The 26,142-nt window shown below is 37.2% G+C and overlaps 1 protein-coding gene and 1 long non-coding RNA gene across 7 annotated transcripts in view; one reads left to right on the top strand and one right to left on the bottom strand.

Moving 5' to 3' along the window:
• scrn2 (secernin 2) overlaps nucleotides 1–26,142 on the top strand; it is a 45,502-nt gene that overhangs the window by 3,280 nt on the left and 16,080 nt on the right. For 3 of the 6 annotated variants that reach the window (XM_005160433.3, XM_005160434.3, NM_001030116.1), the window contains exons 2-6: nucleotides 3,750–3,912; nucleotides 4,222–4,403; nucleotides 6,088–6,287; nucleotides 6,679–6,894; nucleotides 12,573–12,738. In XM_005160433.3, the coding sequence (XP_005160490.1) occupies nucleotides 3,751–3,912; nucleotides 4,222–4,403; nucleotides 6,088–6,287; nucleotides 6,679–6,894; nucleotides 12,573–12,738 (926 nt within the window). In that variant the 5' untranslated portion in view covers nucleotide 3,750. Of the gene's footprint in view, nucleotides 1–3,749; nucleotides 3,994–4,168; nucleotides 4,404–6,087; nucleotides 6,288–6,678; nucleotides 6,895–12,572; nucleotides 14,760–23,616; nucleotides 24,660–26,142 lie in introns of those variants that run through there. The other 3 variants (XR_012395577.1, XR_012395578.1, XM_073932709.1) reach the window with 3 other exon arrangements.
• On the bottom strand, nucleotides 16,218–20,510 carry LOC141379266 (uncharacterized). Its single transcript, XR_012395779.1, has 2 exons — nucleotides 20,368–20,510; nucleotides 16,218–17,902 (listed from the first exon to the last, which is right to left on the bottom strand). It is a non-coding gene; the product is annotated as an uncharacterized lncRNA (long non-coding RNA).

The following is a 26,142-nucleotide window of genomic DNA, read 5'->3' as shown; positions in this document are numbered from 1 at the left end:
CAGCATTATGGGTAATCTCATAAGAATCACTATTATTGTGAGTTTTTTAAAAAACAAGTTCAATTAATGTGAATATTAGTGGTTTCTGCTTTCAAATGAATGCTTCATGAAACCTTTTTGAATCATTATTTTCGAATCAGTGGTGCGATGTTTGTATCAAAATTACAGGTCACGATTTCTGTAAACAGGGCTTTGTTATGGTATTGCTGTGTCGAAACTTTAAAAAAATTAAATGGTTCTTCACTGGGGGCGCTCATTGATTCAGATTACCCTTTACTGAGACTTTTTTACTTCATCTGCGAGTTTGATGATGCTTTACTGAGACGTTTTTACTAGGGTTGGGCCAATAGACGATGGCCGACAGACTTCACGATGCTGAGCTGGCATCAGGGGCGTTGCTAGGGTCGAAAAGGATATGGGGCTTAGCCTCAAAGAGGTCTAAATTCAGAAATTTCTAAATTCAATACCTTGCGAAATATTGACATTCAATAGGCTACTATTTTTGATATAATAACAATTGTATCAAAAATAGTACAAATAATAAAAATAAAGATCTATATGCTATAAATATGTTCAAATACTTCAAATTTCTTTAGAGAGAGATTTTTTTCAGTTTTCCTCAAAATCGGTTGATGTGGGCATTGTAGCACTTTAAATGCATGTAATGCCTGTTTCATTCATACTTGAGCAGAAATTCCATGTATGCCTCACAAAAGCAGCAGAACATTCCAGGAAATCCCTAATATAGATGAAGGAATCCTGCCATTGCTGTAGTTAAATGAAAATAAGATCTGAATAAACATTAAAAGGCTTTAACTGATTATGTACACGACTGCGGCAATAAATGTCTTATACAGGTAAAGTCAGAATTATTAGCCCTCCTTAGAATTTTTTTATTTTTTTTTTATATTTCCCAAATGATGTTCAACAGAGCAAGGACATTTTCACAGTAAGTCTGATAATATTTTTTCTTCTGGAAAAAGTCTTTTATTTCGGCTAAAATAAAAGCAATTTTACATTTTTTAAAAACCATTTAAGGGGCAAAATTATTAGCCCCTTTATGCTATATTTTTTCTGATAGTCTGCAGAACAAACCATCGTTGTACAATTACTTGTCTAATTAACCTAACCTGCCTTTAAATGTCACTTTAAGCTGTATAGAAGTGTTTTTAAAAATGTCTATTCAAGTATTACTTACTGTCATCATGGTAAAGATAAAATAAATCAGTTATTAGAGATGAGTTATTAAAACTATTATGTTTAGAAATGTGATAAAAAAAATAACCAGGGGGGCTAATAATTCTGACTTCAACTGTATGTGTTCTTCCAGCCATCTTGGGTATTTTCATATGAAAGTCGATTTATAATCCGCTGCTAACTGACATAGCATGTTACAGTAGAATATAGCTATAAAATAATATGCTAGATACATGAACTCACTGATTTAACTATTACAGAAACAGATGGCTATATCACATCTAGATAAAGATGTCTAGATATCTATATCATATCTAGAAAGCAAGTACAATTTACGTTTTTCTGACTAATTCACATGTATTTACATTAATATGATGCACATTTTATTGATTACCTACAGTTATTTTATTTCACCAAAACTACACACATTTTATACTGTGAAAACAAATATTAAACTTAATCATTAGTTAGAACTATTCTGTTTCGCGAAAAAATAATATTGTAATATTACCTCCTCAGCATCAGCTCGTCATAATAATGAATGAAGATCAGTGGCGGAATTTTTTTAAACCATGTGACAACAGTGCCACTTCCACCTGCCGGTAGAAACAGGTACTGCTGAACAGCTGACTGTTTAATTGCCCGTCACAAACGCTGCTTTAAGTGGAATGCGCGTGATGTATGTGCTCATTTTAAGGACTTCGATAACAAAATAAATGTTATACAACCTATTTTTATCTAAGTGCAACATATTTCAAAAAATAGCACAAAGCCGGGGCAAGCAATGCAGACTTTTTTTACTTCAGCAAGTTCACAATCACATAACAACTGTTTTAATTTGTTCCTGCGTTTAACGTTTTTAGGATCAAAGATGCATTCTGCATAAATGTCTCCTAAATCCGCGCACACGATGAGAAAAAAAAAGTGATAATATATGCCTTCGCACAAATGCTTCCAAATAGGGTCGCATAGATAAATTTTCGGGCGCATATGCGACCAAAACGGTTGAGCCTTAGCATCTTAACTTGTTATTATTTCCTCATAACAATAATAAAATAAGGAAGTTATCATTAATCACAATACAGATTACAGTAAACTCCAAACGAACTCTCGTCTCCTCCAGCAGCTGTGGGAATAGCCATTTAAACGACACAGATCACTGCCTATTCATGCCAGAGTCCCGCCGAAAAAAAGTGATTGACAGGTGGTAATTTGTGTATAACTTTATTTATTTATGGTTTGTTATGAGTGAAGCAAAGACTATGTGGGTCAGGTAGTGAAAACGGTAGGCTACAATTAATTAATTATTTATGAATTAATTGATATTTAACCACACTAACCACCCCCATGACGATAATGCCATCTACCATCACAATGTTTCACATTAGACATTGTACGATGCCAAATTGGTCAACATCGCCCAACCCTAGTTTTGACCTCATCTGTGAGTTTGACAATGCTTTACTGAGACGTTTTTACCTCATCTGAGAGTTTGACGATGGTTTACTGACATATTTTTACCGTATTTGCGAGTTTGACGATGCTTCACTGAGACGTTTTTACCTCATCTGCGAGTTCGACGATGCTTTACTGAGATATTTTTACCTCATCTGCGAGTTTGACAATGCTTTACTGACACGTTAGTAACACAAAAAGCAATAACATTAGTCAGTACTTATTTATTTTATAAACTAGTATTAGGTTTTGTTGCTTGAACTGTTTGTTCCATTGTGGGCCGGACAACAAAATACTATTGACTAATACTTAGTGGTTCTCCACTGGGGGCATTTATTCATTCAGATAACCCCTAGGGGCCAATCCTGGAGCAGGTATCATCGTTTTACCTCATCTGCGTGAGTTTGTATGTTTTAATGAGACATTAGTTAAACAAAAAGGAATAATATTAGTCAATAGTATTTTGTTGTCCTGCCTACAATGGAACAAACAACATAAGCCAGGAAAGTTGATAAAAGAAAGCATAATATGTAAACTACTGTATAAATGCTTAATAATATTAGACAATAAGCTAAGTGCGTTTGATAGGCAGTACATAAAAGCAAACGTTTGCAGAGTGTTTATAAAAGGCCCTTTTTAAACTATGTATTTTTGGACTATTAGTTGCATTTACATGTTTTTAACCAGCAGGTGGTGTTTCGAATGATTCGAAACAGTAAAGAGTTATGTAAAGAAATTTGTTCAATGGTTTCAAACCTCTTTCATCACTGGTGAATATATGGGTTCAGCACTGTAATCAGAGCGCACAACACACACGACATGACAGAGCTCCATGGAAAATCTTTAACAGTTAAATAATTATTAAGTTGTTTGTTCGTCTAGAGAAAATCATTTTACGTCCAGATTTCATGTCAACAAAAAAATGAAATGAATGTTTATGTGATCTGTTTCAATTTATAATAGCAGCTGTTGTACTATTTTGCAACTGGTGCATTTTTTTTAAAAACAGTTCTAAGCTTAAGTGTGTCACATCTGATCAGTCAGTGTGTTTTTATCAGGTTTGTGATGATCCTAATGTATTGATGTGTTTGGCACAGGATGGCTGAACCACCTCGGTCATGTGACTGTTTTGTATCTCTTCCTCCGGGTTCAAAGGAAGATTATGTGATATTCGGTAAAAACTCTGACCGTCCGCGGGATGAGGTGCAAGAGGTGGTGTATTTCCCAGCGTCTTCACACCCTCCTGCCTCCACTGTGGAGGTGAACCAAGTGTTTTTTATAAACAATTTTATTCACTCACGTTTGCTGTCTTCATTGTGTGTCGAGACCTATAGACCAAGGGTGCTCAATCCTGTTCCTGGAGAGCTACCTTCCTGCAGATTTCAGTTGCTACCCATATCAAACACACCTGCCTGTAATTATCAAGTGGTGTTCAGGTCCTAATTAATTAATAGTTCAGGTGTGTTTGACATGGGTAGCAACTGAAATCTGCAGGAAGGTAGCTCTCCAGGAACAGGATTGAGCACCCCTGCTTTAGACGATTGACTGCTGGTTGTGTTTTCTATGCAGTGCACATATATCTCCATTCCTCAAGTGGAGCACACTAATGCAGTGGTGCTGAGCAGACCTGCCTGGCTCTGGGGCGCTGAGATGGGGGCCAATGAACACGGCGTGTGTGTCGGAAATGAGGCCGTCTGGACCAAAGAGCCTGTGAATCCAGAAGAGGCTCTGCTGGGAATGGACCTGGTTCGGTGAGCCATTCCTAACCTGTATTTGTCTAGTTATTGTTACTTATGTTGAAACACGTGTTGACAATATACAGTGGTGATCAAATGTGCTGTGAGAGACTAGGACTCCCAGCTTCACAGAATAATGGATTGAGCACTTCCTTGAGGATAAAAACATTGAATTATTAATTTGTTAACCTAGAGTTCTGATCTAAACCTGATTGAAAATCTCTAAAACGATGGTCTGTGAGAGACTAACTATGTACTGTGAGAGACTAGAGCTGCATTCCAGCCTCACACAGAATAACGGATCAGGCAGTTCCTTGATAAAACACTAAAATAACAACCAAGGGTTCTGCTCTAAACCTGATTGAACATCTCTAGAACAATAGTCTGTGAGAGACTAGCTATGTACTGTTTGAGACTAGAGCTGCATTCCAGCATGCACAGAATAATGGATCAAACAGTTCCTTGATAAAACACTGAACTAAATAAATGGCAACCCAGAGTCCTGATCCAAACCTGATTGAAAATCTCTAGAATGATAGTCTGTGAGAGACTGGCTAAGAACTGTGAGATACTAGAGCTGCATTCCAGCCTCACACAGAATAACGGATCAGGCAATTCCTTAAAGATAAAAACACTGAAATAATGAAATGGCAATCCAGACTCCCCATTCACACGTGGCTTCAGCGTCAATGCTTGACAGAGGGCGTGTCTGAAGTTGAGGCTGACACGATCATCATAGCAGCGTCAGTCAATGAAATTAGTCGGCTACTGTCTGAGTTGGTGAATTTGCATACAGCGATCTGATTGGCTGACATTTCTGTTGCCGTTAACAAAGTTGAGCAAGTCCCAACTTCTGCAGCAAGCAACGCCACTAAAGCAGTGCTGATGGATCAACAATGTAGTTCGGCAACGCCTGAGATCACCCATTCAAAGTGAATGGAAAATGTTGAAGCTGACGCCCTGTGTGAATGGGGTGAGAGTCCTGATTTAAACCTGATTGAAAATCTCTATAATGATAGTCTGTGAGAGACTAGCCATGTACTGTCAGAGACTAGAGCTGCATTCCAGCCTCACACAGAATAACGGTTTAGGCAGTTCCTTGATAAAACACTGAAATGCAACCCAGAGTCCTGATCTAAACCTGATTGAAAATCTCTAGAATGATGTCTGTAAGAGACTAGTTATATGCTGCAAGAGACTAGTGATGCCTAGGAGATATTATAGTGCATTCCACTTAACTTTTAGACACACACTCACAAACCTCCCTGCCCTTATTCCCTCGGGAGAATCCCTGCCACCATTTTAAAGTGCGTTCCACTTCAAGTGAATGAGGAAAGTTTATATGAGCATATTCTTGATTTTGACAGAGGGAGCAAGTCAGCTTCATATGTCCACTCCAGCACCTATATGTTCCAGATTGCAATGAGATTGTGACATCACAACAGTGTAGTTTCCAAGTGCTCAAGGGTTTAGGGCATCCATTTAAACCCAATCAGATGTTCCGCTAGTAGTGACCATTTGTGTAATCAATGACGAACTGAGCACTGAGACAAAGGGGAGTTAAGGGTCAAGGACTTAGTAGATTAGACTGGATTGCAGTCTAGTTATGTCCAATGGGAGACTAGTGATATTTTGTGAGAGACTAGTGATGTCAAAGTGTAGATACAATATAAAACTGTTTGCATGTTGTGTTTGTAAGGCTGGGTCTGGAGCGAGGGGACAGTGCTCGGGCGGCTCTGAATGTAATCACGGCTCTGCTGGAGCAGTTTGGTCAGGGTGGAGCCTGCAGGGAGACCAGCGAACCCTTTAGTTATCACAACACCTTCTTATTAGTGGACCGACAGGAAGCATGGGTGCTGGAGACTGCTGGGAAACTCTGGGCTGCACAGAAAGTCACAGGTGGGAAAGAGAGAAAGCAGTAATTTAATTATGAACATATAATTTAATGAAATTAAAAGACAGTATTTGTGAAGCATATATGGGGAAAAGTTGTATGTATATGTAAGTGTGTGTGTGTGTGGGTTTAAAATACGTTAAGTTATTAAGTTGAGTAATTATATTATTTTTTTAATGAATTTGTGTATTTTTTATTGCGTATGAGAGGAATTAATAAATGAATGATGTATATTTAATATTTATAATTTTAAATTTTTTATCCATATATATATATATCACTGAACATTAGATATAAATCTGTTTGAATATATATAAAATTAAATGGTATTTTTATAATATATATCAAAACAGATTATCAATGTATTAGTATAATTGAGGTGATTTGTGTTGTCAGAGGGTGTAAAGAACATTTCTAACCAGCTGACGATAGACTTCGAGATCTCCGCTGAGCATCCGGATCTGCGCTCTGTGGCTCAGGCTCAGGGCTGGTGGAGTGGAGAGGGCGACTTCAGCTTCACTGCCGTTTTCAGCCCTGATCATCCGCCTGCCAGGATGGAAATGGCCAAGCAACGCTACAGGGGCGGCACAGCCCTGCTCCAGCAGCACAACGGTACCTCTGCTTTTTACTGCCATCATGACCAGTTGGTTTGCTGGCAGCTTTACCATGGCTAGCAAAGCATATGAGCGGAGCATGAATATTACTTTAAGAGCACAGATCGCCCATCTGAAGATTTTGCTCCTCTCAGTCATCCACTCAAAACCACTCGCTCTACCCAGATTAAGCTTTGATGGTTGTTATGCAAACGTTAGTTCAAGGTTTCGTATCTGTGCAATTAGCACCTAGTTATGGAGTTCAAGTATTGATTTAACAAAGTTGCGAATCTTGAACACATGTAAGTGCGGAGGGACGTTCAAAGTTAGCAAAGATTCATTCTGGAATCTAAAGTGGAAATATATACAGTTGAAGTCAGAATTATTAGCCCCCTTGAATTATTAGACCGCTTGTTTATTTTTTCCCTAATAACTCATTTCTAATAATGGATTTATTTTATCTTTACCATGATGACTGCAAATAATATTTTACTAGATATTCTTCAAGACACTTCTATACAGCTTAAAGTGACATTTAAAGGCCTAACTAGGTTAATTTGGTTAACTAGGCAGGTTAGGGTTATTAGGCAAGTTATTGTATAACAGTGGTTTGTTCTGTAGACTATTGAGGTAAAATATATCTTAAAGGGGCTAATAATTTTGTCCCTAAAATGGTGTTTAAAAAATGTAAAACTGCTTTTATTCCTGCCGAATTAAAACAAAAAAGACTTTCTCCAGAAGAAAAAATATTATCAGATATACTGTGAAAATTTCCTTGCTCTGTCAAAGATAATTTGGAAAATATTTAAAAAAGAAGAAAAGCATTTGAAGGGGGCTATCAATTCTGACTTCAACTGTATATACACACAAACACAGAGTTGAAGTAAGAAATATTGCCCCCCAATTTTTGGCTTTTTTAAAATATTTTCCAAATGATGTTTAACAGAGCAAGTAAATTTTCACAGTATGTCTGGTAATATTTTTTGTTCTGGAGAAAGTCTTGTTTTATTTTAGCTAGAATTAAAGCAATTTTTATTTTATTAAAACCCAAGGGTCAAAATTATTAGCCACTTTAAGCTATACATTTTTTTCAATAGTCTACAGAACAAACTATTGTTATAAAATAACTTGCCTAATTACCCTAACCTGCCTAGTTAACCTAGTTAAGCCTTTAAATGTTATTTTAAGCTGTACAGAAGTGTCATAAAAATATGTAGTAAAATATTATTTACTGTCATCATGGCAAAAATAAAACAAATCTGTTATTAGAAATGAGTTATTAAAACTATTATGCTAAAAAATGTGTTGAAAAATCTCTCCGTTAAACAAATTAGGGGGAAAAAAATAAACAGTAGGGCTAATAATATAGGGGGGCTAATAATTCTGACTTCAGCTGTATGTGTGTGTAAGTGTGTATATATAAATATATATATACAGATGTTACTACTTCAATGTGTTCCTTGTGCCGCCATTCATACCGCGGCGACGGCGTTACTTGATGCGCCAGCAGCATTTGACCGCTGGGTGGCACTTTAACCACAGATATTCAGCTTTGCCTTTTCACAATGCTAAACAGACTGTTCTGTAGGCGTAGCTTACTGTGTGTGATGTGATGTGTTCAATTAAAATATAATTTTAATTTAGTTTTTCTGGTAATAGACATGCTCTTACACTATACTATGCTGTAGAAAAGATACATGGTGAGAAGTCAAAAAGCAAATATAAGAATTAAATTATTAGCCTTCAGTGCCCGATTAAATTGTGTTGGGGTGAAAATAATGTTTTGATTTCTTTGACTATCATGGCAATGTTATTATCTCAAATCCTAAACGTGCGCATATGAAAAACAGCAAAATAATATAGATTATCCTGCCGGTAGAGCACATCACCTCACAGTTGTGAACTTGCGATCACCTCAACTTACATTTAAAATTTGTTTACCTGGTTTATTGTAAACTTTTTAAGTGCAAAGAGGATTCATTTTGGAAAATACAATTGAAGAAATGAAAGACAACTAAAGTGAAAGCATAAACATTCAGTATAAATAAGTAGTCTTAAATAAATAAATAAATAAATAAATAAATAAATAAATATATATAAATAAATAAAGCAGTCTTTTAGTCTAAATATAGAGAGATGAAGTTTGCTATTTTGATAGGACTAAGACAAGATATTTTCATTTATGTTTTTAATTTACGTTTTTATTTACATTTTCGTTGTTGATTATATTTTACTATCTCATTTTATGTTTCAGTACATAATAATAAACGAATAATGAAAATAAATAAATAATGAAAATAGGACATAAATTAAGTCTGGCAGGTTTATTTTTAATAATTTAGTTTCAGTTCCGTTTTTTTGTTTCAAAACGTCAATGTTCTGCTTTAAAGTATAACTGTTTTATTTAGTTTTTTTACTTAATGGCTCAGTAAGTTTTGTATTTTAATTTCATATTCAGTCACCTTGCATATGCGTGTGAAATATAATGCCGCATAACCGCGGAAAAAGAAGAAAAGGCTGTCAGTTAAAGCTAATCAAAATTAGCTATATTAAAATACAGCATTTATGTTAATACAGGCAGAGTGTGAACAAACTCAAGGCTAAGATATGCGCTTGCTTTTTAATGCATTTAAAATATAAATAAATGTTTTTTTTTTTTTACTTTTTTTGTATGGTAAAGGACAATGCACATTATGTTATTGATGTAAACTTAGGCTAAAACTTACCATTGATAAACGTGACCTACCTCAAGCAGATCACTTAAAGTGTAATAAAAATAATGTTGCCGCAGGACATAAATGAAGTCCCGCAAGTTTATTTTTAATAATTTAGTTTCAGTACTATTAATTTTTTTCTCAAAACGTCAATAGCACCTTCAATAATCTAAACATTAAAGATGGACCGCAAGATGTGTTGAGTGGCTATATGTGGTGAAGAACGATGGCAAAGCTAAGTGTGATTATTGTAATAAACTAATAAGTTATAAAGCAGAGAGTCCCGACCAACAGGACTGACTTAGCATATGCGGTTGGCTCATTCTTCACAAATATAGAATTAAAATAATGGCGCGTTAGGTTCATTGTGCATCCCGCAGGTGCAACCAACAAGGGTTGTGCATTTTAGTTCAACTTTTTTGAGCGTTATAAGCAAATTTTTTTTTATTTTTCAAAAAGAATCCTCTTTGCACTTAAAAAGTTTAGAATAACAATAAATCGTGTTAACAAATTTTAAATGATTAATAAAGGAATTATAAGGCTTTGACTTATTGTTTAATCTCATTTACAAGCACAATAGCATATTTAAGGCTGCTGTGTGGGCTATTTCTGTCGGTTCGCATCCCGTCCCTTTGCGCCCCCTGGCGGCTCATTCACAAACTGCGGTCATACACTAAAAACAAAGCGGCTCCTATTTCAAACGGCGGCGGTATATGACGCGGCGGTAATAGTCACTTTGAACTCTCACCTACTGTATATATATATATATATATATATATATATATATATATATATATATATATATATATATAATTGTCCTAACTGTCAATCGGCAATTGATTAACCTGAGGCTATAACCTTTAAGCGGTCGGAGTAATATTATAATTTGATTATTATATTTATAATTACATTTTCTGTCTGACACATTAAACAGCATACAGAACATCTTAAAAAACAACTTAAATAAATAAAACAGAGAAAAAGAGTAAGATAAATAGTCCTGCCCTAGATATGTTTCACTTAAATTACAAATTTAGATTACAAAACGAAAACACTGACTGAATCCTTTTTTAGAACCGGCACAGGGAATTTTTTCCCAATAACATGTTTGTTTTTTCTTCCGTCAAATTAAAACAGCAAATCGTTCGCGATTCCGTTCCACGGAAAGTATGCATTTAATTAATGTTCCATTGTAATTCTTATATCTCAAACCTTTTTCAACATTTTTAATAGAAGTAATAATTTTAAAGATTATGTCTTAAGCTTTCAGTTTTGCCTTTCTGTGCTTTCATTATTTAATATACTATATACTATATCCGGTATGTTTTGGCACAGTTAAGCTCTGTATATTCTATAATAATTACTATAGTATAAGATAACACACACAGCTGCCAAAATAAATAGGCTATAAAGTTAACAGTTTGAAACAGAAATTTATTTTATCGACATGCTTTAAATGACAGTTAATTACGATTTTTCAGTTACAAAGAAACTAGTTAGCCTACTAGAAAAATTTTGTGTCGGAACGGGATCTGAGCGGCATTTGTTTACCGGCAATCGTGAGTGGAATTTTAACGGAGCGCTTGCTTTTCTGTAAGTTGAGTGTGCAGCACCTGGAAACAAATCTGAGCGGATAAAAAAGCTGGGACGTTTATATTGATGACAACTCCCATTAATAACCATATAACTTTCTGAGAAATTGATGAATCAATGATTTACTGCATGCACACCCATTTGTTATTGTGAGGATCACTTTTCATAAACAATTCATCCCTTGATGTCGACATACATACAGGTATGCTTATTTTCTCGTTCTTGTTTTCCTTACAGTGAAAACGTTCAGATATTCTGTCATTTTGGTCATAAAGACGAGAAAGACATCGTTTAAACCAACATTTTTTTCAGTCAAAATTTTCAGTCAAAACTTTCAGTCTGCCTGAACTTTATGTAGAAAAGCATCACCAAAATAGAACAAAATCTACATACATGACCTACAGACATCCTGTATGTTTTGCTGACTGATCATTTAAAATATTGACACCTCGTTGTTGTAAACTTTTTAAGATATTTGAGAATAAATGATGTACGGTTGGATCTCAGACTGTTATTCTGAAGACAACTCCATGCCCACAAACATGGTGCAGCACAAAACGATACGTGATTGGTTGGTTAACCTGTCAGTCAAATAACATAGTAGGTGGTCCTTGACCTTTCAAAATGGCCAAAGCTCCCAGACCAGCACCGTCAATCTACCATAAGACTACCATGAACATAGATCAGCTCAGCAGCTCTATAATTGTTGCAATAACCATGGCAACAAGTCTGTGATTAAAGTCGAGGTGCTTTCATTTTACCAACAACTCAAGATTGGCACAAACCTAACTAAAGTTTAACTGGCTAGCCAGCTAATCCAGATTTATGGTACATTCTCCAGACTTTATTTGCAAATGTTTTAAGCCATATTCAAGTTTTGCATTTAAATCTAATCCACATCTTTGGGTGGAAACATAGCTAATGTGGGTTACTGTCAAGTCCAGCTAAATTTAAACTAAGTGTCAATTATACTGCTGTTTTCGCAGCTGCCACTATTAAAACTACCTTGTTTATTTAGTTTTATCACTCAACCAGACATAAACAGTCTTGTTCAAGTAGGAAGGGGATGTTAGAGCATTTATTGAGGTGTATTCGAGCTACAATTCACTAGACCGTGGCCCTCTAGCAGGCACGTGCACACATAGGGCTCAACCTGTGCAGTGCACATGACCTTTTTAGTCTTGGATAGAAAGTGCCCTTTCCAAATGATCAAAAGTGCCCCCATGACGCAACACACCCTCCGCCCCGCTCTTGAGTAGGCGCGTGACAACACCGCTCTTGAGTATGCGCCCCCCTCCCCCGCTTTACATTACGTGCGCGACAACACCGCTCTTCAGTACGCGCGCGACGACAACAACAACTACAATCAATATCTGTCCTCCTCTGACAGGCTCTGTGACGGCAGAGGTGATGATGAGTATCCTGAGGGACAAGGCCAGTGGGATCTGTATGGACTCAGAGGGTTTCCGCACGACTGGCAGCATGGTGTCCATCCTCCCTCGCAACCCAAACATGCCCTGCGTTCACTTCCTCACTGCCACACCAGACCCATCCAGGTAAGACCCTAATAACTCTTCACCACCAACTGGTGCTTGTTCAGAGCTAGTGCCATTGCCGTTTCATAGTTCCACTAGTAAGTGTCTTTTTGCTTTTCCAAACGCTGGAGAATCACCACAGAAACACTTATGTAACTAAATACATCTAATCTTTCCCAGCAACACTAGCATGGAAGCGCTGAAAACAAACACACTATCAACAATGGTGGACGTCATCCATATGCTGTGAATCCAACATGTAATGTCCAGTATCACATGTTAATCTTCACTTAAAGGGCCATGAAACCCCCTCTTTTCAGCAGGGTGTTTTCACACCTGTACTTTGGAAAAAGTCAGAAAAGTGGACGTGTCCAGCTCTGTTTAGGGGGAGTGTCGAAGGAAGAAAAGTGGGATGGTGTGGGAGTGTCTATTTGGGCACGCACAAGTTTCAGAGTCAAAATACACACAAACACACAGGAGAAAGTGATGGTGTTTAACCTACATGGACATGTGTAGTCGAATTATTTGCCAAATTATTAAATGGTGGACTTTAACTGCAGTTTGGCTCTTTCATTCAGGGAATTCATTCATGCCCCTCGCAACAAACGAGATATTTGATTCGACGAACTGCTCTAAGCGTGTATTTTTCATGCAATGTTTGATACGGCACGGCGAATGAGAGAAAAAAAAACTCTGCATTTCCTGGAAACTTAGATGCACACGGCAGGTAGCGTCAGAAAGCCGCATTTGTTATTCCGGTCACAAAATGCGGTAAAAACCCTACACGAGGTTAAAGTTTGGTTGTGGTGCTAACATGTTTACACTACGATACGAACAAACTGAATAAACAAAGAGCACTGTTCGCTCACTTACCAAATCTGTAGAGACAGGACAATCACCAGCAACTAGAGCCGCGTCTTTATGAAGAGAATACTACAAGTGAATCCGGATCTCAGCGTTTGCAGATGAGAACAGCTCTCAGGTAAACAATATTCCTCCTTAGACACGTAAGTTATTGTTGTCGAGCGTCGCGTACACTGTAATCCACACGTGACTCTGAGCTCTCACAGAGAGAAAATGAAAACGAAACTTAATTGTAGCAAACTATAAAAGCAACACTTCACGCTTGTTTTGCCAACACAACGTGGTGTGAGTGTCGTAAGCACTGTGACGGTAATGAATATTTATAAAGTTGCACAATAGAGCGCGCTGATTGGTTTGAACCAAGCCTTACTCATGCATTAATGCATCACACTGTAAAACGTAATAAGACACACTCTGGCACAGACGCCCAGTCTACACGCTTGAATACATGCTATTATGTCATGACCGTGACGCAGCTTCAAAAATTCGTTTTAAACCGGAAGTACGAATTTGCTTGAAATAATGCAAAAACAACCAGTTTACACTTTTTAGAGAAATATAGGTGTCCTAATAGTGTTTTTAGCAGTGTGGGACACATATACGACTGTCAACAGCTCAAAAAATGTGTTTTAATGTTTCGTGACCCTTTAATAGCTACATGAACAAGTGAGGATAATGTGTTTGTAAAAAATTCATACGGCTGGAGATCACAAGTAAGGGGTAATGTACATAGAGTTGATTGTTCCGCAAAATAAAGCTCCACAGGCTAATCAGTCGAAACAATTAGACATAAAAAATTGATCTGAGCTCTTTAATTTTTCATTCATTTATTTTCCTTTAGCTTAGTTCCTTATTTATCAGGGGTCGCCACTGAACGATCCCTGAATGAACCTGAATTACTCTGGCATATGTTCTATGCAGCGGATGTCCTTCCAGCACTCTTTAATTAGAAAAAAAGAAAATGGCTGAATGGATAATACACTAACCTATGTGTTATTCAGTCACAAGATGGCACCAAACAGTCAAGAATAGCGGCCTAAAAAAGATAAGCCTGAAAATGGATAAAAATATTCTCACTAATGGTCAAGTTGAATAAGTGAAAATAACATGTTCGTCCAACTCACCATAATTTGTGTAGACAACATTAAAGGGCCATAAAACCCCCTCAGAGTTTCAGAGTCAAAACACACACACACACACACACACACACACACACACACACACACACACACACACAGGGGAGAAAGTGTTTACATGGACATCTGTATTCGAATAATTTGCCAAATTATTAAATTGTAGACTTAAATTGCACACTGTAAAAAAATTGCTGTTAAAAAACGGTCAGATTCTACAGTAAAATAATGTTTTTTCACTAAAACAGTAATATTCTGTTAAAAACAGTGCTTTCTGGGTAAAATTTTTGTTTTCGAGAAAGAAACCAACTGCAGAAAACTGTGAGCTAACAGAGTTCAGATTCGATGTTTTGAAGTCTGTGTTTGAAATCACGCTTTGTGTCCTTGTTCACCATTTCATACACTAGTTAACTAATAGAGTTCACCTGACAGTTTTAATGAACACTAATGAGTGAATTCAGACACTGATGAACACCTGCTGTTAATAATTACAATTACTGAAGAAAATAAACAAGAAACACAAACAGTGACTTGAGTTACAACATTAAATAAAATAAAATAAAATAAAACAGCTTCAGTCTCAGCAGAGGATCATTAAACAACTCCACAAACAACAGCAGACACACACTTATTACTGACTGATTTGACTTCCATAATATTCTCATTGAGATCCAACAGAAATTAAGGTGTTTTTTGTGTCACCGTAATGGAGTGAGGGGCGGATTTAGTTGGGCTCTTCACCCTTGAACTCTTAAGAAGACTTTCCATCTGCTAGAATACAGAGTTTACAAAATGTTTGTACTATAGCAATAAAGTTGGGAAGTCAATAAATAGAGAAATCTATTTGTCTGAAATTAGTTCTGATAAATGTTTTGGTTTAAATCTGGAAGAAGGGCCTCATGCAATAGATTTTATGCTTAGTTGCAGGTATTAATTTAATTAATGAGAAGTGGAAACAGAAAATATACCTCCGTAATTACTTAACAGTTAAGAAATAACATACAAAAACAGTTCAGTTATGACAAATACACACTCAGACCTCATGAATCTGACCTTGTATCTCAACAATGGTAACATCTCAAATGTTTCATGCTGCAATGCATGCTGGGAGTGGCACTGTACAAATATCCCAGCATGCATTGCGGTATAAATAAATGTTGTATAATGGTCTAACAGTTTTCTTTTTTTGTCCTTGATTCTGCTGTTGTTTATGTTTAGACTTTCAGTTGCCTGTTTGTGAGTTAAGCTGTTAATTTTGTCAAATTTGTTTTCACCATTATTGAGGTTCATATGCTGATTATTGATGTCTCTTTGAGTGCGATTTACACCATAGAGCAGTGTTATTGTCCAAGATATTCTTAAAAACTTCCAGAAATCATTGCCATATATATATATATATATATATATATATATATATATATATATGTAAGATTTCCCCTATATTAGGCACCAGATTCAGCAAAGTTCATCAGGTCGACCCGGAGACATGAGAAGAGACCAAACTGTAGTTAGAATGGTTTATTCTGCAAGCCTGATGATAAGGATGAGCAGGGACATATATACATAGTGGGCTGACCTTTAAAAGTTATACAGAAGAAGGAAGACACTCTTAATATGGGCATGTTATACAAACAGAATAAAGAAGAAATGTATATATAGCGGGGCTTTCCATCCAGTGTGGGAGCTGTCTGCAAGACCGAAACCAGACGTTGACCTTCAGACCTCCGATGCACACACACACACAAAAAACCACAGACACTTCTGCACGTAGCTGCAAGCACACTAAAAAGAGGACAATATGTTCTCTCAGTCCCCTCTTTTAGGCCAAAGGCCTAACACAGAGGAATCTTATCATATCGTTGACCCATCATACTGTCCATTGTGGCATAGATTCGATTCATTAAACATTGCAAGAGAAAAGGACCACAACAACAAACAAGAAGGAAAATAATACATACAGGAATTATCATAGTAAGGAAAGGAGTCACCCAGCCGAACAGACCCATCATCCAACCCCATGTGGTGTCTGGGACATAATCAGAAGTCATAGCAATTTTTAACCCTTGGAGAGTAGACATAGCAGTACTCATTTACATACCTCCCCCTGGGATGCTGTTAAGAGATCTAGAGCCACTCTATTTTGCAAAACCATGGTACGTAGATTACCCAGCTCCTTATTCTGGGCCTCATTAATTATTTTTGAGGCATTCAGAAATAGGCCCATGCGATAGTCCAGGGTCTCGATTCTTAGTAGAGCTTTTCCCACACCTATTTGCGGAAATAGAGCCAATACCATTTTACTACCAGTGGTCCATAATTTGAAATCCTCGGGCACGTGAGTACCCCATACAGAGTCATGGGGCTTCATTTCAGGGACACTGCGTTTAACTCTTCGCTGCGCTGACAGGACCTGGGCTGTCACAATAAAAGTGTGATCAGTCACATGCACAGGGGCACACTGCCCCGTCCAGTTGGCCGGTAGGGACATGTAGGCGTTTTTCCCACACAACCACCACCCACCCTGGACCACATAAGTGCCATTTGAGGGTCCTGAGATGTCGACTGGGGCCCCCTCTCCCGAGGAGGCAATTTGTTGACAGTTAACAGTGCTTCCCATGAAATGAGAGCCCATGGTCTGGTTATAACACACAGGGTGTGTAATAGAGTGGTTAATAAAAACCTTGTGGCTAATAGGTGAGGGTTTAGCATGGCCAAATTTTACCCAAAATAGAGCATCACATGTACCATTTCTAATGCCAATCCGGTATGGATCGTAGTCATCGACAATTATATATATGGGTCCTGGTACCCTGATCCTGCAAAACTGGCAAAACATTTAGCAGAGGTCTTATTCATGGGTTTGGCATAAAGAGGGGTTTGCTTGGCTGAATGAGGCATAACAGAACATACATAACAACCAGATACATTATATGACCTAGCTAAAACTCATTTACATATTGATACCACATATTATTTCAATTGGATTGTCAGCCCCATCCTCTGCCCATCCAAATTCATGATCATGTGTCCAGCGTTTCAGCCTGGCTGCATTAGCTTGAGCAACAAGAAAGAGAAACAGTCCAATTGTCCGCAGCAAAAAGGAAGTCATGCTGACCCCTGCTCTAGGATATCCAGAAACGGTTGCGCGGTTGCAGAGGTGTCAGTTGTGCTGAGGGGGCCCCCAAAATCTGTAAAACAAAGAGAGTCTGCAGACAGATTATCATAGTACAAAACTTATACATTTTTATTATTCAATAGGTGCTCGTTTTATCCTGGTTGCATGGATCCACTGTGGAGAAGAGGAGGTTAAAACGGCGGTTCTGGTTACAGCCACGACATCCGTCGGGGGGCCATATTTGGGGTCCCCCAGTTCTGTGCTCATTTTATTGAACTGTCTAATCATTACTCTGTCACCAACCTTAAAGGGGTGTGTTGGGTCTACCGGCATCGGGGCTGAACCAGAATGTATGTTAGTCCAGTATGCATGCAATGTTGTTAGTAGCTGTTGTGCACATTCACTCATATGAATATCCAAAGAACTGTCACCCAGTGTGGTACCCCTTTGCCTCCATGGTGAGGGAAAGGGTCGTCCCATCACAGTCTCATAAGGAGAGAGACCGTGAAGACTTTTGTGAGGAGACATCCACATGTCTGCTAAAACAACAGGTAGCAAGGCGAGCCAATTTGAGTGCCCTGCATGTTGCATAGCCTTTCTTAATTTGTCCTTAATGGTCCTATTATTTCGTTCTACTATACCAGATGATTGTGGATGGTAGGGAATATGTAGCTGCCAATTAATTTGGAGTTCTTTAGCTAGATTTTGTATTACTTTCGCAGTAAATGAGGTTCCCTTATCTGAGTCTATGGCACATGGTATACCATATCTTGGAATGATTTCTCTTGTCAAACATCTGACAACTGTATTAGCATCTTCCTTACTGCATGGGAAGGCTTCAACCCATTTTGAAAATTTGTCCACAAAAACCAGTAAATATTTATTAGGACCCCTCTTTGGCAGATGTGTAAAATCTACCTGCCATTCCTGAAAAGGTGTTTCAGGGAGGGGCAATTGTTGATGTTTAGCTTGAGGTTTAGTGATATTATTTTGAGCACATATCAGACATCTATCTAGCGTGTTATTGACATGGTGCTGTAAATTATTGATGCATAAAAAGGAACTCATTGTGTCTATTAACTCATTGTGTCTATTAACTCATTGTGTCTATTACCCCTCTTCGGCCGCGGTGTGTAACACCGTGAAACTCGCGGACGAGAAAAGGTGCACAGGATGATGGCAGGCATAAACGGCCTTTGCCATCTAGCATTATTCCATTAAGATCGGTCGTGGCGTCACATTCAGACCAGTAAGTATGGTACTAAGTATTTAGTAAGCTACTGTTTTAGATGTGTCAGGAGCTCCTCCTGATCATCCTTCCACGCGAGGCGTGTTTTTATAGGAGTGCGTGTCTTTTTGCCCTCATCTGTTTCTTCCTTAACAGTTTCTGTTTGTACTATATCATGCTTGGGATCAAGAGCAGGTATTTTTGTTGTTATTTCTTCATTGTCATAGGACGAACCCATTTTGGTTTGAAGGATAAATCGATAATCTGCCCCAATTAGTTGGCAGTGACGCGAACTGCGCAACAGCATGTCTACAAATTGCAGTGGTTTGTCCACTTCGGGCAGAAGAGATATGAGATCTTTAAGAACAGAGGGTGAAGGGGGAATTATTTCTATCCCTCGTGGTTTAGCAACCCACACCGCAGCCACATTAGAGGCTGAAGTAGCGCCCTCCGTGCTGTCAGGGGAGTCTGGTTTAGTTTTAATCATTTCTGTCAGTGACGGATAAATAGAAGCATGAAATAGATTGCGGAGGCCCCGTATAAGGGGGCGGTGACGTCATGGTGGTTTTAGCAGCTGCAAGAGAGCCTCTCTTATCTGCCGTAAGGGCAGTATTACTTCTGCTTTTAGGTTTGGGGACAGATTTCAAAACAGTTTTAGGTGTAAAAATGCCTTTTTTTTTTTTTTTATCCCTTCATATAGAACTCATTTTATACCATGTGTCATATCCATTCATCATATATTGGTCATTCCATTCTGGATCCCCATATCAATTTGTAAGCTAACTGAAGGAAACCTGGGTCAAATGTTCCTTCCCTAGGAAAGTCTCTCCATTGAGATTGTCCCTCTGTCCACCCAGCTAAATTGGACAGCCAGGGTTCAGTGTAAAAATTCCCACCCACATCTATCCATCCATTGCTTTGGACTCTCACTGGGTTCTGGTTTTGGATATCCTTGTCCCATATTGCTGAAGCTGGTGCGTAATACTTATTTACTAAAATTTATTAAATCCCCTGATTTGTGGAACCCAAATTTAATCGGGTACAACAACACAAATCCTTCTGTGCAATTTACTGTTTGAAGTAAACTTGACAGGCTAGCAAGTGTCAAATTAATAAATTTTCCTGATTTGTGGAACCCAAATTTAATTGAGTACGACGACACAAATCCTTCTGTGCAATTTACTGTTGAAAGTAAACTTGACAGGATGTTCTGTGCTCTAGAGCACAGACCTCTCAACTCAATTGTAACTAAAATCTTACGATTTCCTGAGATACACCGGAGCAGGCAGTGTGAATAAAAATTCTCTTACCTGATCAGATGTATCCCGGACGAGCCCCCAGATCTGTAAGATTTCCCCTATATTAGGCACCAGATTCAGCAAAGTTCATCAGGTCGACCCGGAGACATGAGAAGAGACCAAACTGTAGTTAGAATGGTTTATTCTGCAAGCCTGATGATAAGGATGAGCAGGGACATATATACATAGTGGGCTGACCTTTAAAAGTTATACAGAAGAAGGAAGACACTCTTAATATGGGCATGTTATACAAACAGAATAAAGAAGAAATGTATATATAGCGGGGCTTTCCATCCAGTGTGGGAGCTGTCTGCAAGACCGAAACCAGACGTTGACCTTCAGACCTCCGATGCACACACACACACAAAAAACCACAGACACTTCTGCACGTAGCTGCAAGCACACTAAAAAGAGGACAATATGTTCTCTCAATATATATATATATATATATATATATACACATACATATAATGTAAAACAATAGATTAAACATTGAATAGGAGCAGTATATTTTAATATACGAAATGAGAACAGACTCTGCCATTTAATAGCAACATGAACATCACCAGATCTTATTTAGGTTTTTGGCTGGCTTGCCACAACAAAGGAGCTTTTCAAACAAAGTTCTTAACAATTGCAGCAGCCACAATATATAAATGTTAAATATGACAGGGCTAAGAGCCCAACTAAAGCAAACTCTGTTCTCCATGATGGTGACGTAAAACTTTAACTTTTTCTCAAGAAGAACTTTAGTAAATGTTATACAAAAATAAATGTATTAAGTAATAAGTGTAGCTGGTAATGATGTTTGTAGAGTTGTTTAATCATCCGCTGATCATTTAAATGATTTAATCATTTGTTGTTCTTCAGGTTATTTCATTATAAAGCTGTGACTAAAGTTTTGTATGTTCTGTTCTTGTTTTTTCCCTTCAGTATTTCTTCATTTGTTCATTGTTAATCCTCAATTATCATTTAATTAGTCAGTTAATTAATGAATTTACTTCAGCTTTGCTTCATGTTTCTTGAACACTCAGTAGTGTGGACACTTCAATTAAAACTGAAGTATATGCTCTGGGGTTTAAAGGGTTAAAGGTGTGAGAGGTAAAAACACAGTGTAAAAATGTATTTTAACAGTAATATACTGTTAATTTACACAACGGGAGTAGACTGTAAAAAAACAGTATATTGCTGGCAACCACAGCTGCCAGTAGATTACTGTTAAATCAAGGAAAAAAACAGTATTTTACTGTAAAACCTGAAGCTAATTTCTTCTGTCTGTCACCGTTGTGGGGGAGAGTAGAGCCAGTGTATGAGTTAAAGATGAACAATAAACTGCTGATGTTATTCTGCATGTTTCTCTATTTAAAGATAGCGGCTGTTTAGTTGCTGATGCAGTCAGAATCTCTCTGGTGATTCCAGATTTACATGTATGTGTGCTGTTGTGAAAAATAAGACATTAGAGTTAAACCGAACTTTTCTAATTAACTAAAATAAGTAATCATTATAAGTATGCTTCTAAGCATATATAGCACATTACTTCATAAACTCATTCAGCAGTTGACCAAGTTGAGGCAGTTGCTTTCAGTGAGCAAAATGAGTTCACTTGAGTATTGTGTAAATCAATGTAGTCCATGTATTTTTACAGCAACATACTGTAAAATAACAGTACATTGCTGGCAACTGCAGCTGCCAGTATTTTACTGTTTTTTAACGGGACAATTTTTAACAGTGCAGTTTGGCTCTTTCATTCAGGGAATTTATTTGTGCCCCTCGTGACAAACGAGATATTTGATTCGAGGAACTGCTGTATGTGTGTATTTTAGGGATGCTCAAAATAATTGATTAACCGTTAACCGAAAGGGTGCGTTTGTAACCGATTAATGCTATCAGTTAAACGATTAAAAATATTATTTTATATATTTTTAGTTTGGCTGCTTAAGGGCCGATTGAATGCGCCTTTGCGTTAAGAGGGGCATCTTTTGCACGCGGCTCATCCAAGAGCAGCAGTTTGTGTTGTCAAGACAACTATAGAGAACTTTTGAAGAGCATGGTTTCCGCTACATTCATTCTTCCATGACGGGGACCAAAATGCATCCCTTCACGGCTACATTACCCATTCAAAACATTCAGTCATTGTTGTTGTTTTTAATAGCGGATTATAATCGCACCGAAACGTATTAAAAAGTAAGTGAATCATAACAGTGCAAACTTTTCTGTAACCGTATAGTGCTGTGCGCTTTCTGTTTAACCCTTTGGCGTTACGTGCTAACTGACTGACTGACAGGTGCGTGATGCGTGAAGCCAGCAAACTCGACCAAGCTTTCAATTAAGATGAACACAGTTTCTATAGTTATACTTTATTTATAGATAAAGGTATATGGCTCTGTATATAATCACTCTATCTAGCTGGAGTTTATAGCCGTTTCGCTTTACTTCAAGACGCTACACCGCTCTGATGGTCTAATCGCTGTTTAAAGTTATCCAGAGCTGTATGAATGTAAAAAATTTTAATATCACAATAGTATTAAATATTACAATTGTAACAATACAGACAGCAACACTTTTGCACAATCGATACCCAGCTGATTCAGTCTTTTCATAAGAGGACTGCGCTTCTTCTCTTTTTTTTCCTTGTTAACATAAAGGCAGTGAGATGCGCCTTGTTTTCGGCCACTTGTTCAACTGCAAGACATATTTAACTTGCGGGACGATAACGTATAACCAGGGCTGATAGTGGAAAAAATTTCTGAGCCTGAACTTTTTTTCCTTGCTGATTTTTTAATTTAAACGCATTTATTTTATGTATTCGTAGTCATACTTCCGTACGTAATATAGTCATTTGACAGTACATGTCAGTCAAATTTATTGTGGCATGCTTATGTATGGGAGGGGTTACACTTATCTGTTGTACTGTATATTATTGCATGCCAGTAATGTCAGTGACACATGCCAGTAATGTCAGTGACACATGCCAGTGTCAGTGATCTTGTGACATGTGCCAGTAGGTGTCAGTATAAGCACGTTATAAGCACATTAATCTTATAAGTCTCTTTGCTTTAATATTTAAAAATCATTAGGCAAATGACACCTGTTATCTTACATGCATATATGTTATGAGTTTTTTTAACATGCATTTTATTATAACTTTTTAAAGGATATTATTTAAAATACCTTAACATGAAAATAAGTTAAATAATAAAATAAATGAATGAATTAAAAACATAGAGAAGTCCATATTGTAGGGAACAAAGGAACTGCCAGGATGCAATAATATACAGTACAACAGATAAGTGTAACCCCTCCCATACATAAGCATGCCACAATAAATTTGGCTGACATGTACTGTCAAATGACTATATTACGTACGGAAGTATGACTACGAATACATAAAATAAATGCGTTTAAATTAAAACATCGTGGAGTAGCTCAGCAAATAAACTAACTTGCGACGCGATAAATTAGGTTAAAAGTCGCGTAATGATTAAATATGAGTTACAAAACAGTTTTGCTCGTGTTAATTAATGTCATAAGCTTCGCCGGGTGTCGATGTCACTGCAGTGACATGCAGCGCGACACTCTGAGTGACATAGGTAACTACACATGCCAGCGAGTGACACATGACAGTGGAAAACCGGACGTGCCACCGGAAGTGTCACTACTCTCAGTGGCATGTGCCAGTGTCATCTGTACGTCAGATGTCGTGTCACTCCATGTTAAAACTGCAACTGTGAATCCGCGTTCAAGCGCACACAATAAGCTAAAACTCGCCCCAAGCACCGGCAAAAACAAATAACAATGAATGTGTCAAGGAAAGAGTAAGGACATATCTTAATTATTTATTAATAAACTTATTCTGAGTCAGTGTCGCAAAGATCCTGACTGGCAATCTCCTCTTGGACTCGCCTTTAGAGAGAAATTCATCTTTACGGATTACATGGAGTTTTTTTGTATTCGATTTGTTTTATTTCGTTAAGTAATAATTTAAAGCTTTCTATAAATATATTTATTATGTCTGTGAGGCATATACATTTTGCTTCATTTTGTTAAGCGCTCCTGTTCAAAAACCAGACGACAGAAAGCGCATAATTTTGGTTTTCTTTATTTTATAAAAACGCTGTAACATTTTTTGATGTATTACTCGTACTTTGTGAGCAAAAATGACGGATAACTTTAAATTGCTCCCACTGAAAAAATGTTTTATACTTGAACTGTTTTATATCTTTTATTTTAGGCAAGTCGTGATGATCTGAGAAGGTAAACTGATCAAACAGACGATGATGGTCTTCCGCTGGGCGCTGTTTGTTAAAAAAAAAAAAAAAAAAAAACAACAACTTATTTTTAACGAATAAAAAATGCTCCAAACGTTTTAAATAAGCTGAATAAAAAACGAAACTAAATATAAACACTTTGCCATTAGGCTACATACAAAACTGAACTATTTTATAGCTGAAACACTAAGTTGTTTAAGGCGAAGGGGGAAATATATTTTTGTCCCGTCTATTGTTTCACCGTTATTTCGAGAATAAACCCAGCGTAAATATGCAGATGTCATTCCCAAAACATCAGCGTATATGTGCCGAAAACGAAAGTTTCATACAAATTCTGAATGGATTATAGCCTGGAAAGTGCAAAGCACGCTCCTCTTATTATCACTAAAAAGCGTCACTAATCTTAGTTCATAGAGATCTCACAAAGATCCGTTATAATTTATAAAGCTCTCTAAATTACACAATTAATCTTTTATTTACATGGCGTCTACACTCAAAAGATGATTCACAAGCACACAAAATGGCACTTAATAAAAACCAATCCGGCGCTTTCAGCAGTGAGTGAATTCTGTGAATCTAGAGAAATGACAGATCAATATCCGTGAACCTGATTTTTTTTTTTCCCCCGCAGCCACAGTACGCTGGAAATCCGGCGTGGTGCCGGAACGCTATCACTCCTGTATAACTCGTGCCTACAGACACATTTGCCAAAGAAGCAAAATGGAAGAAGAATATTGCTGTTTAACAGACGTGTTGATGCCAAACCAGCGCTTATGTTGACCTGGATCTGCGTAATAAACGCAACAAATAGGCTTTACCTTTTATTTTACAGCTTATAAAGCATGTATGCACATTAATGCAATATCATATTTAAACAACAAAACTGTTTACAAAAAGTCAACATATGCGTGCATTGTTGTTGTCTTTTCATCACGCAGCGCGCACTTGAGCCGCGATGGAGAGAAAGGAAACCACGTCAAGACATAATCTTTAAAATAATGATTTCTATTAAAAATGTAAAAAGGTTTTTTGATTTATAATAATAACAGCGGGGCATTAAATAAAGGCATATTTTCTGTGGAGCGAGCAATTTGAGGAAGTCAGCTAATTTTATTTGATGGAAGAAAAAAACAGATTGGACAATACAGCCTATGCCGGTTATTAAAAAGAATCAGTCAGTATTTTCGTTTTGTAATATAAATTAATTATTTAAGTGAAAATAATTTACGGCAGTCCTATTTATTTTATTCATTTTATTTAGATTATTCTGCTCTTCTGTGCTAAATACTGCAGGTGCGTGAAGATGCTCTCTGATCTGTTATTAATATGCTAGCATTTAAAAATAAATCAGTATTTAAAAAATCCAATATTTAATGTGTCAGACAAAAAATAGACACGTCAATTTGTTTAATATAAAATTAATAGTAATCTGACCAGTTAACCATTAATAACCCATTAATGAGCGACGGTTGAAGGTTAGCAAAATTAACCGAAATGAGCATCCCTAGTGTGTTTTTCA

The sequence above is a fragment of the Danio rerio genome, chromosome 20, assembly GCF_049306965.1.
Source record: "Danio rerio strain Tuebingen ecotype United States chromosome 20, GRCz12tu, whole genome shotgun sequence".
Lineage (NCBI taxonomy): Eukaryota > Metazoa > Chordata > Actinopteri > Cypriniformes > Danionidae > Danio > Danio rerio.
Note: the sequence above shows the minus strand (reverse complement) of the source record. Positions and strands in the feature narration are given on the sequence as shown.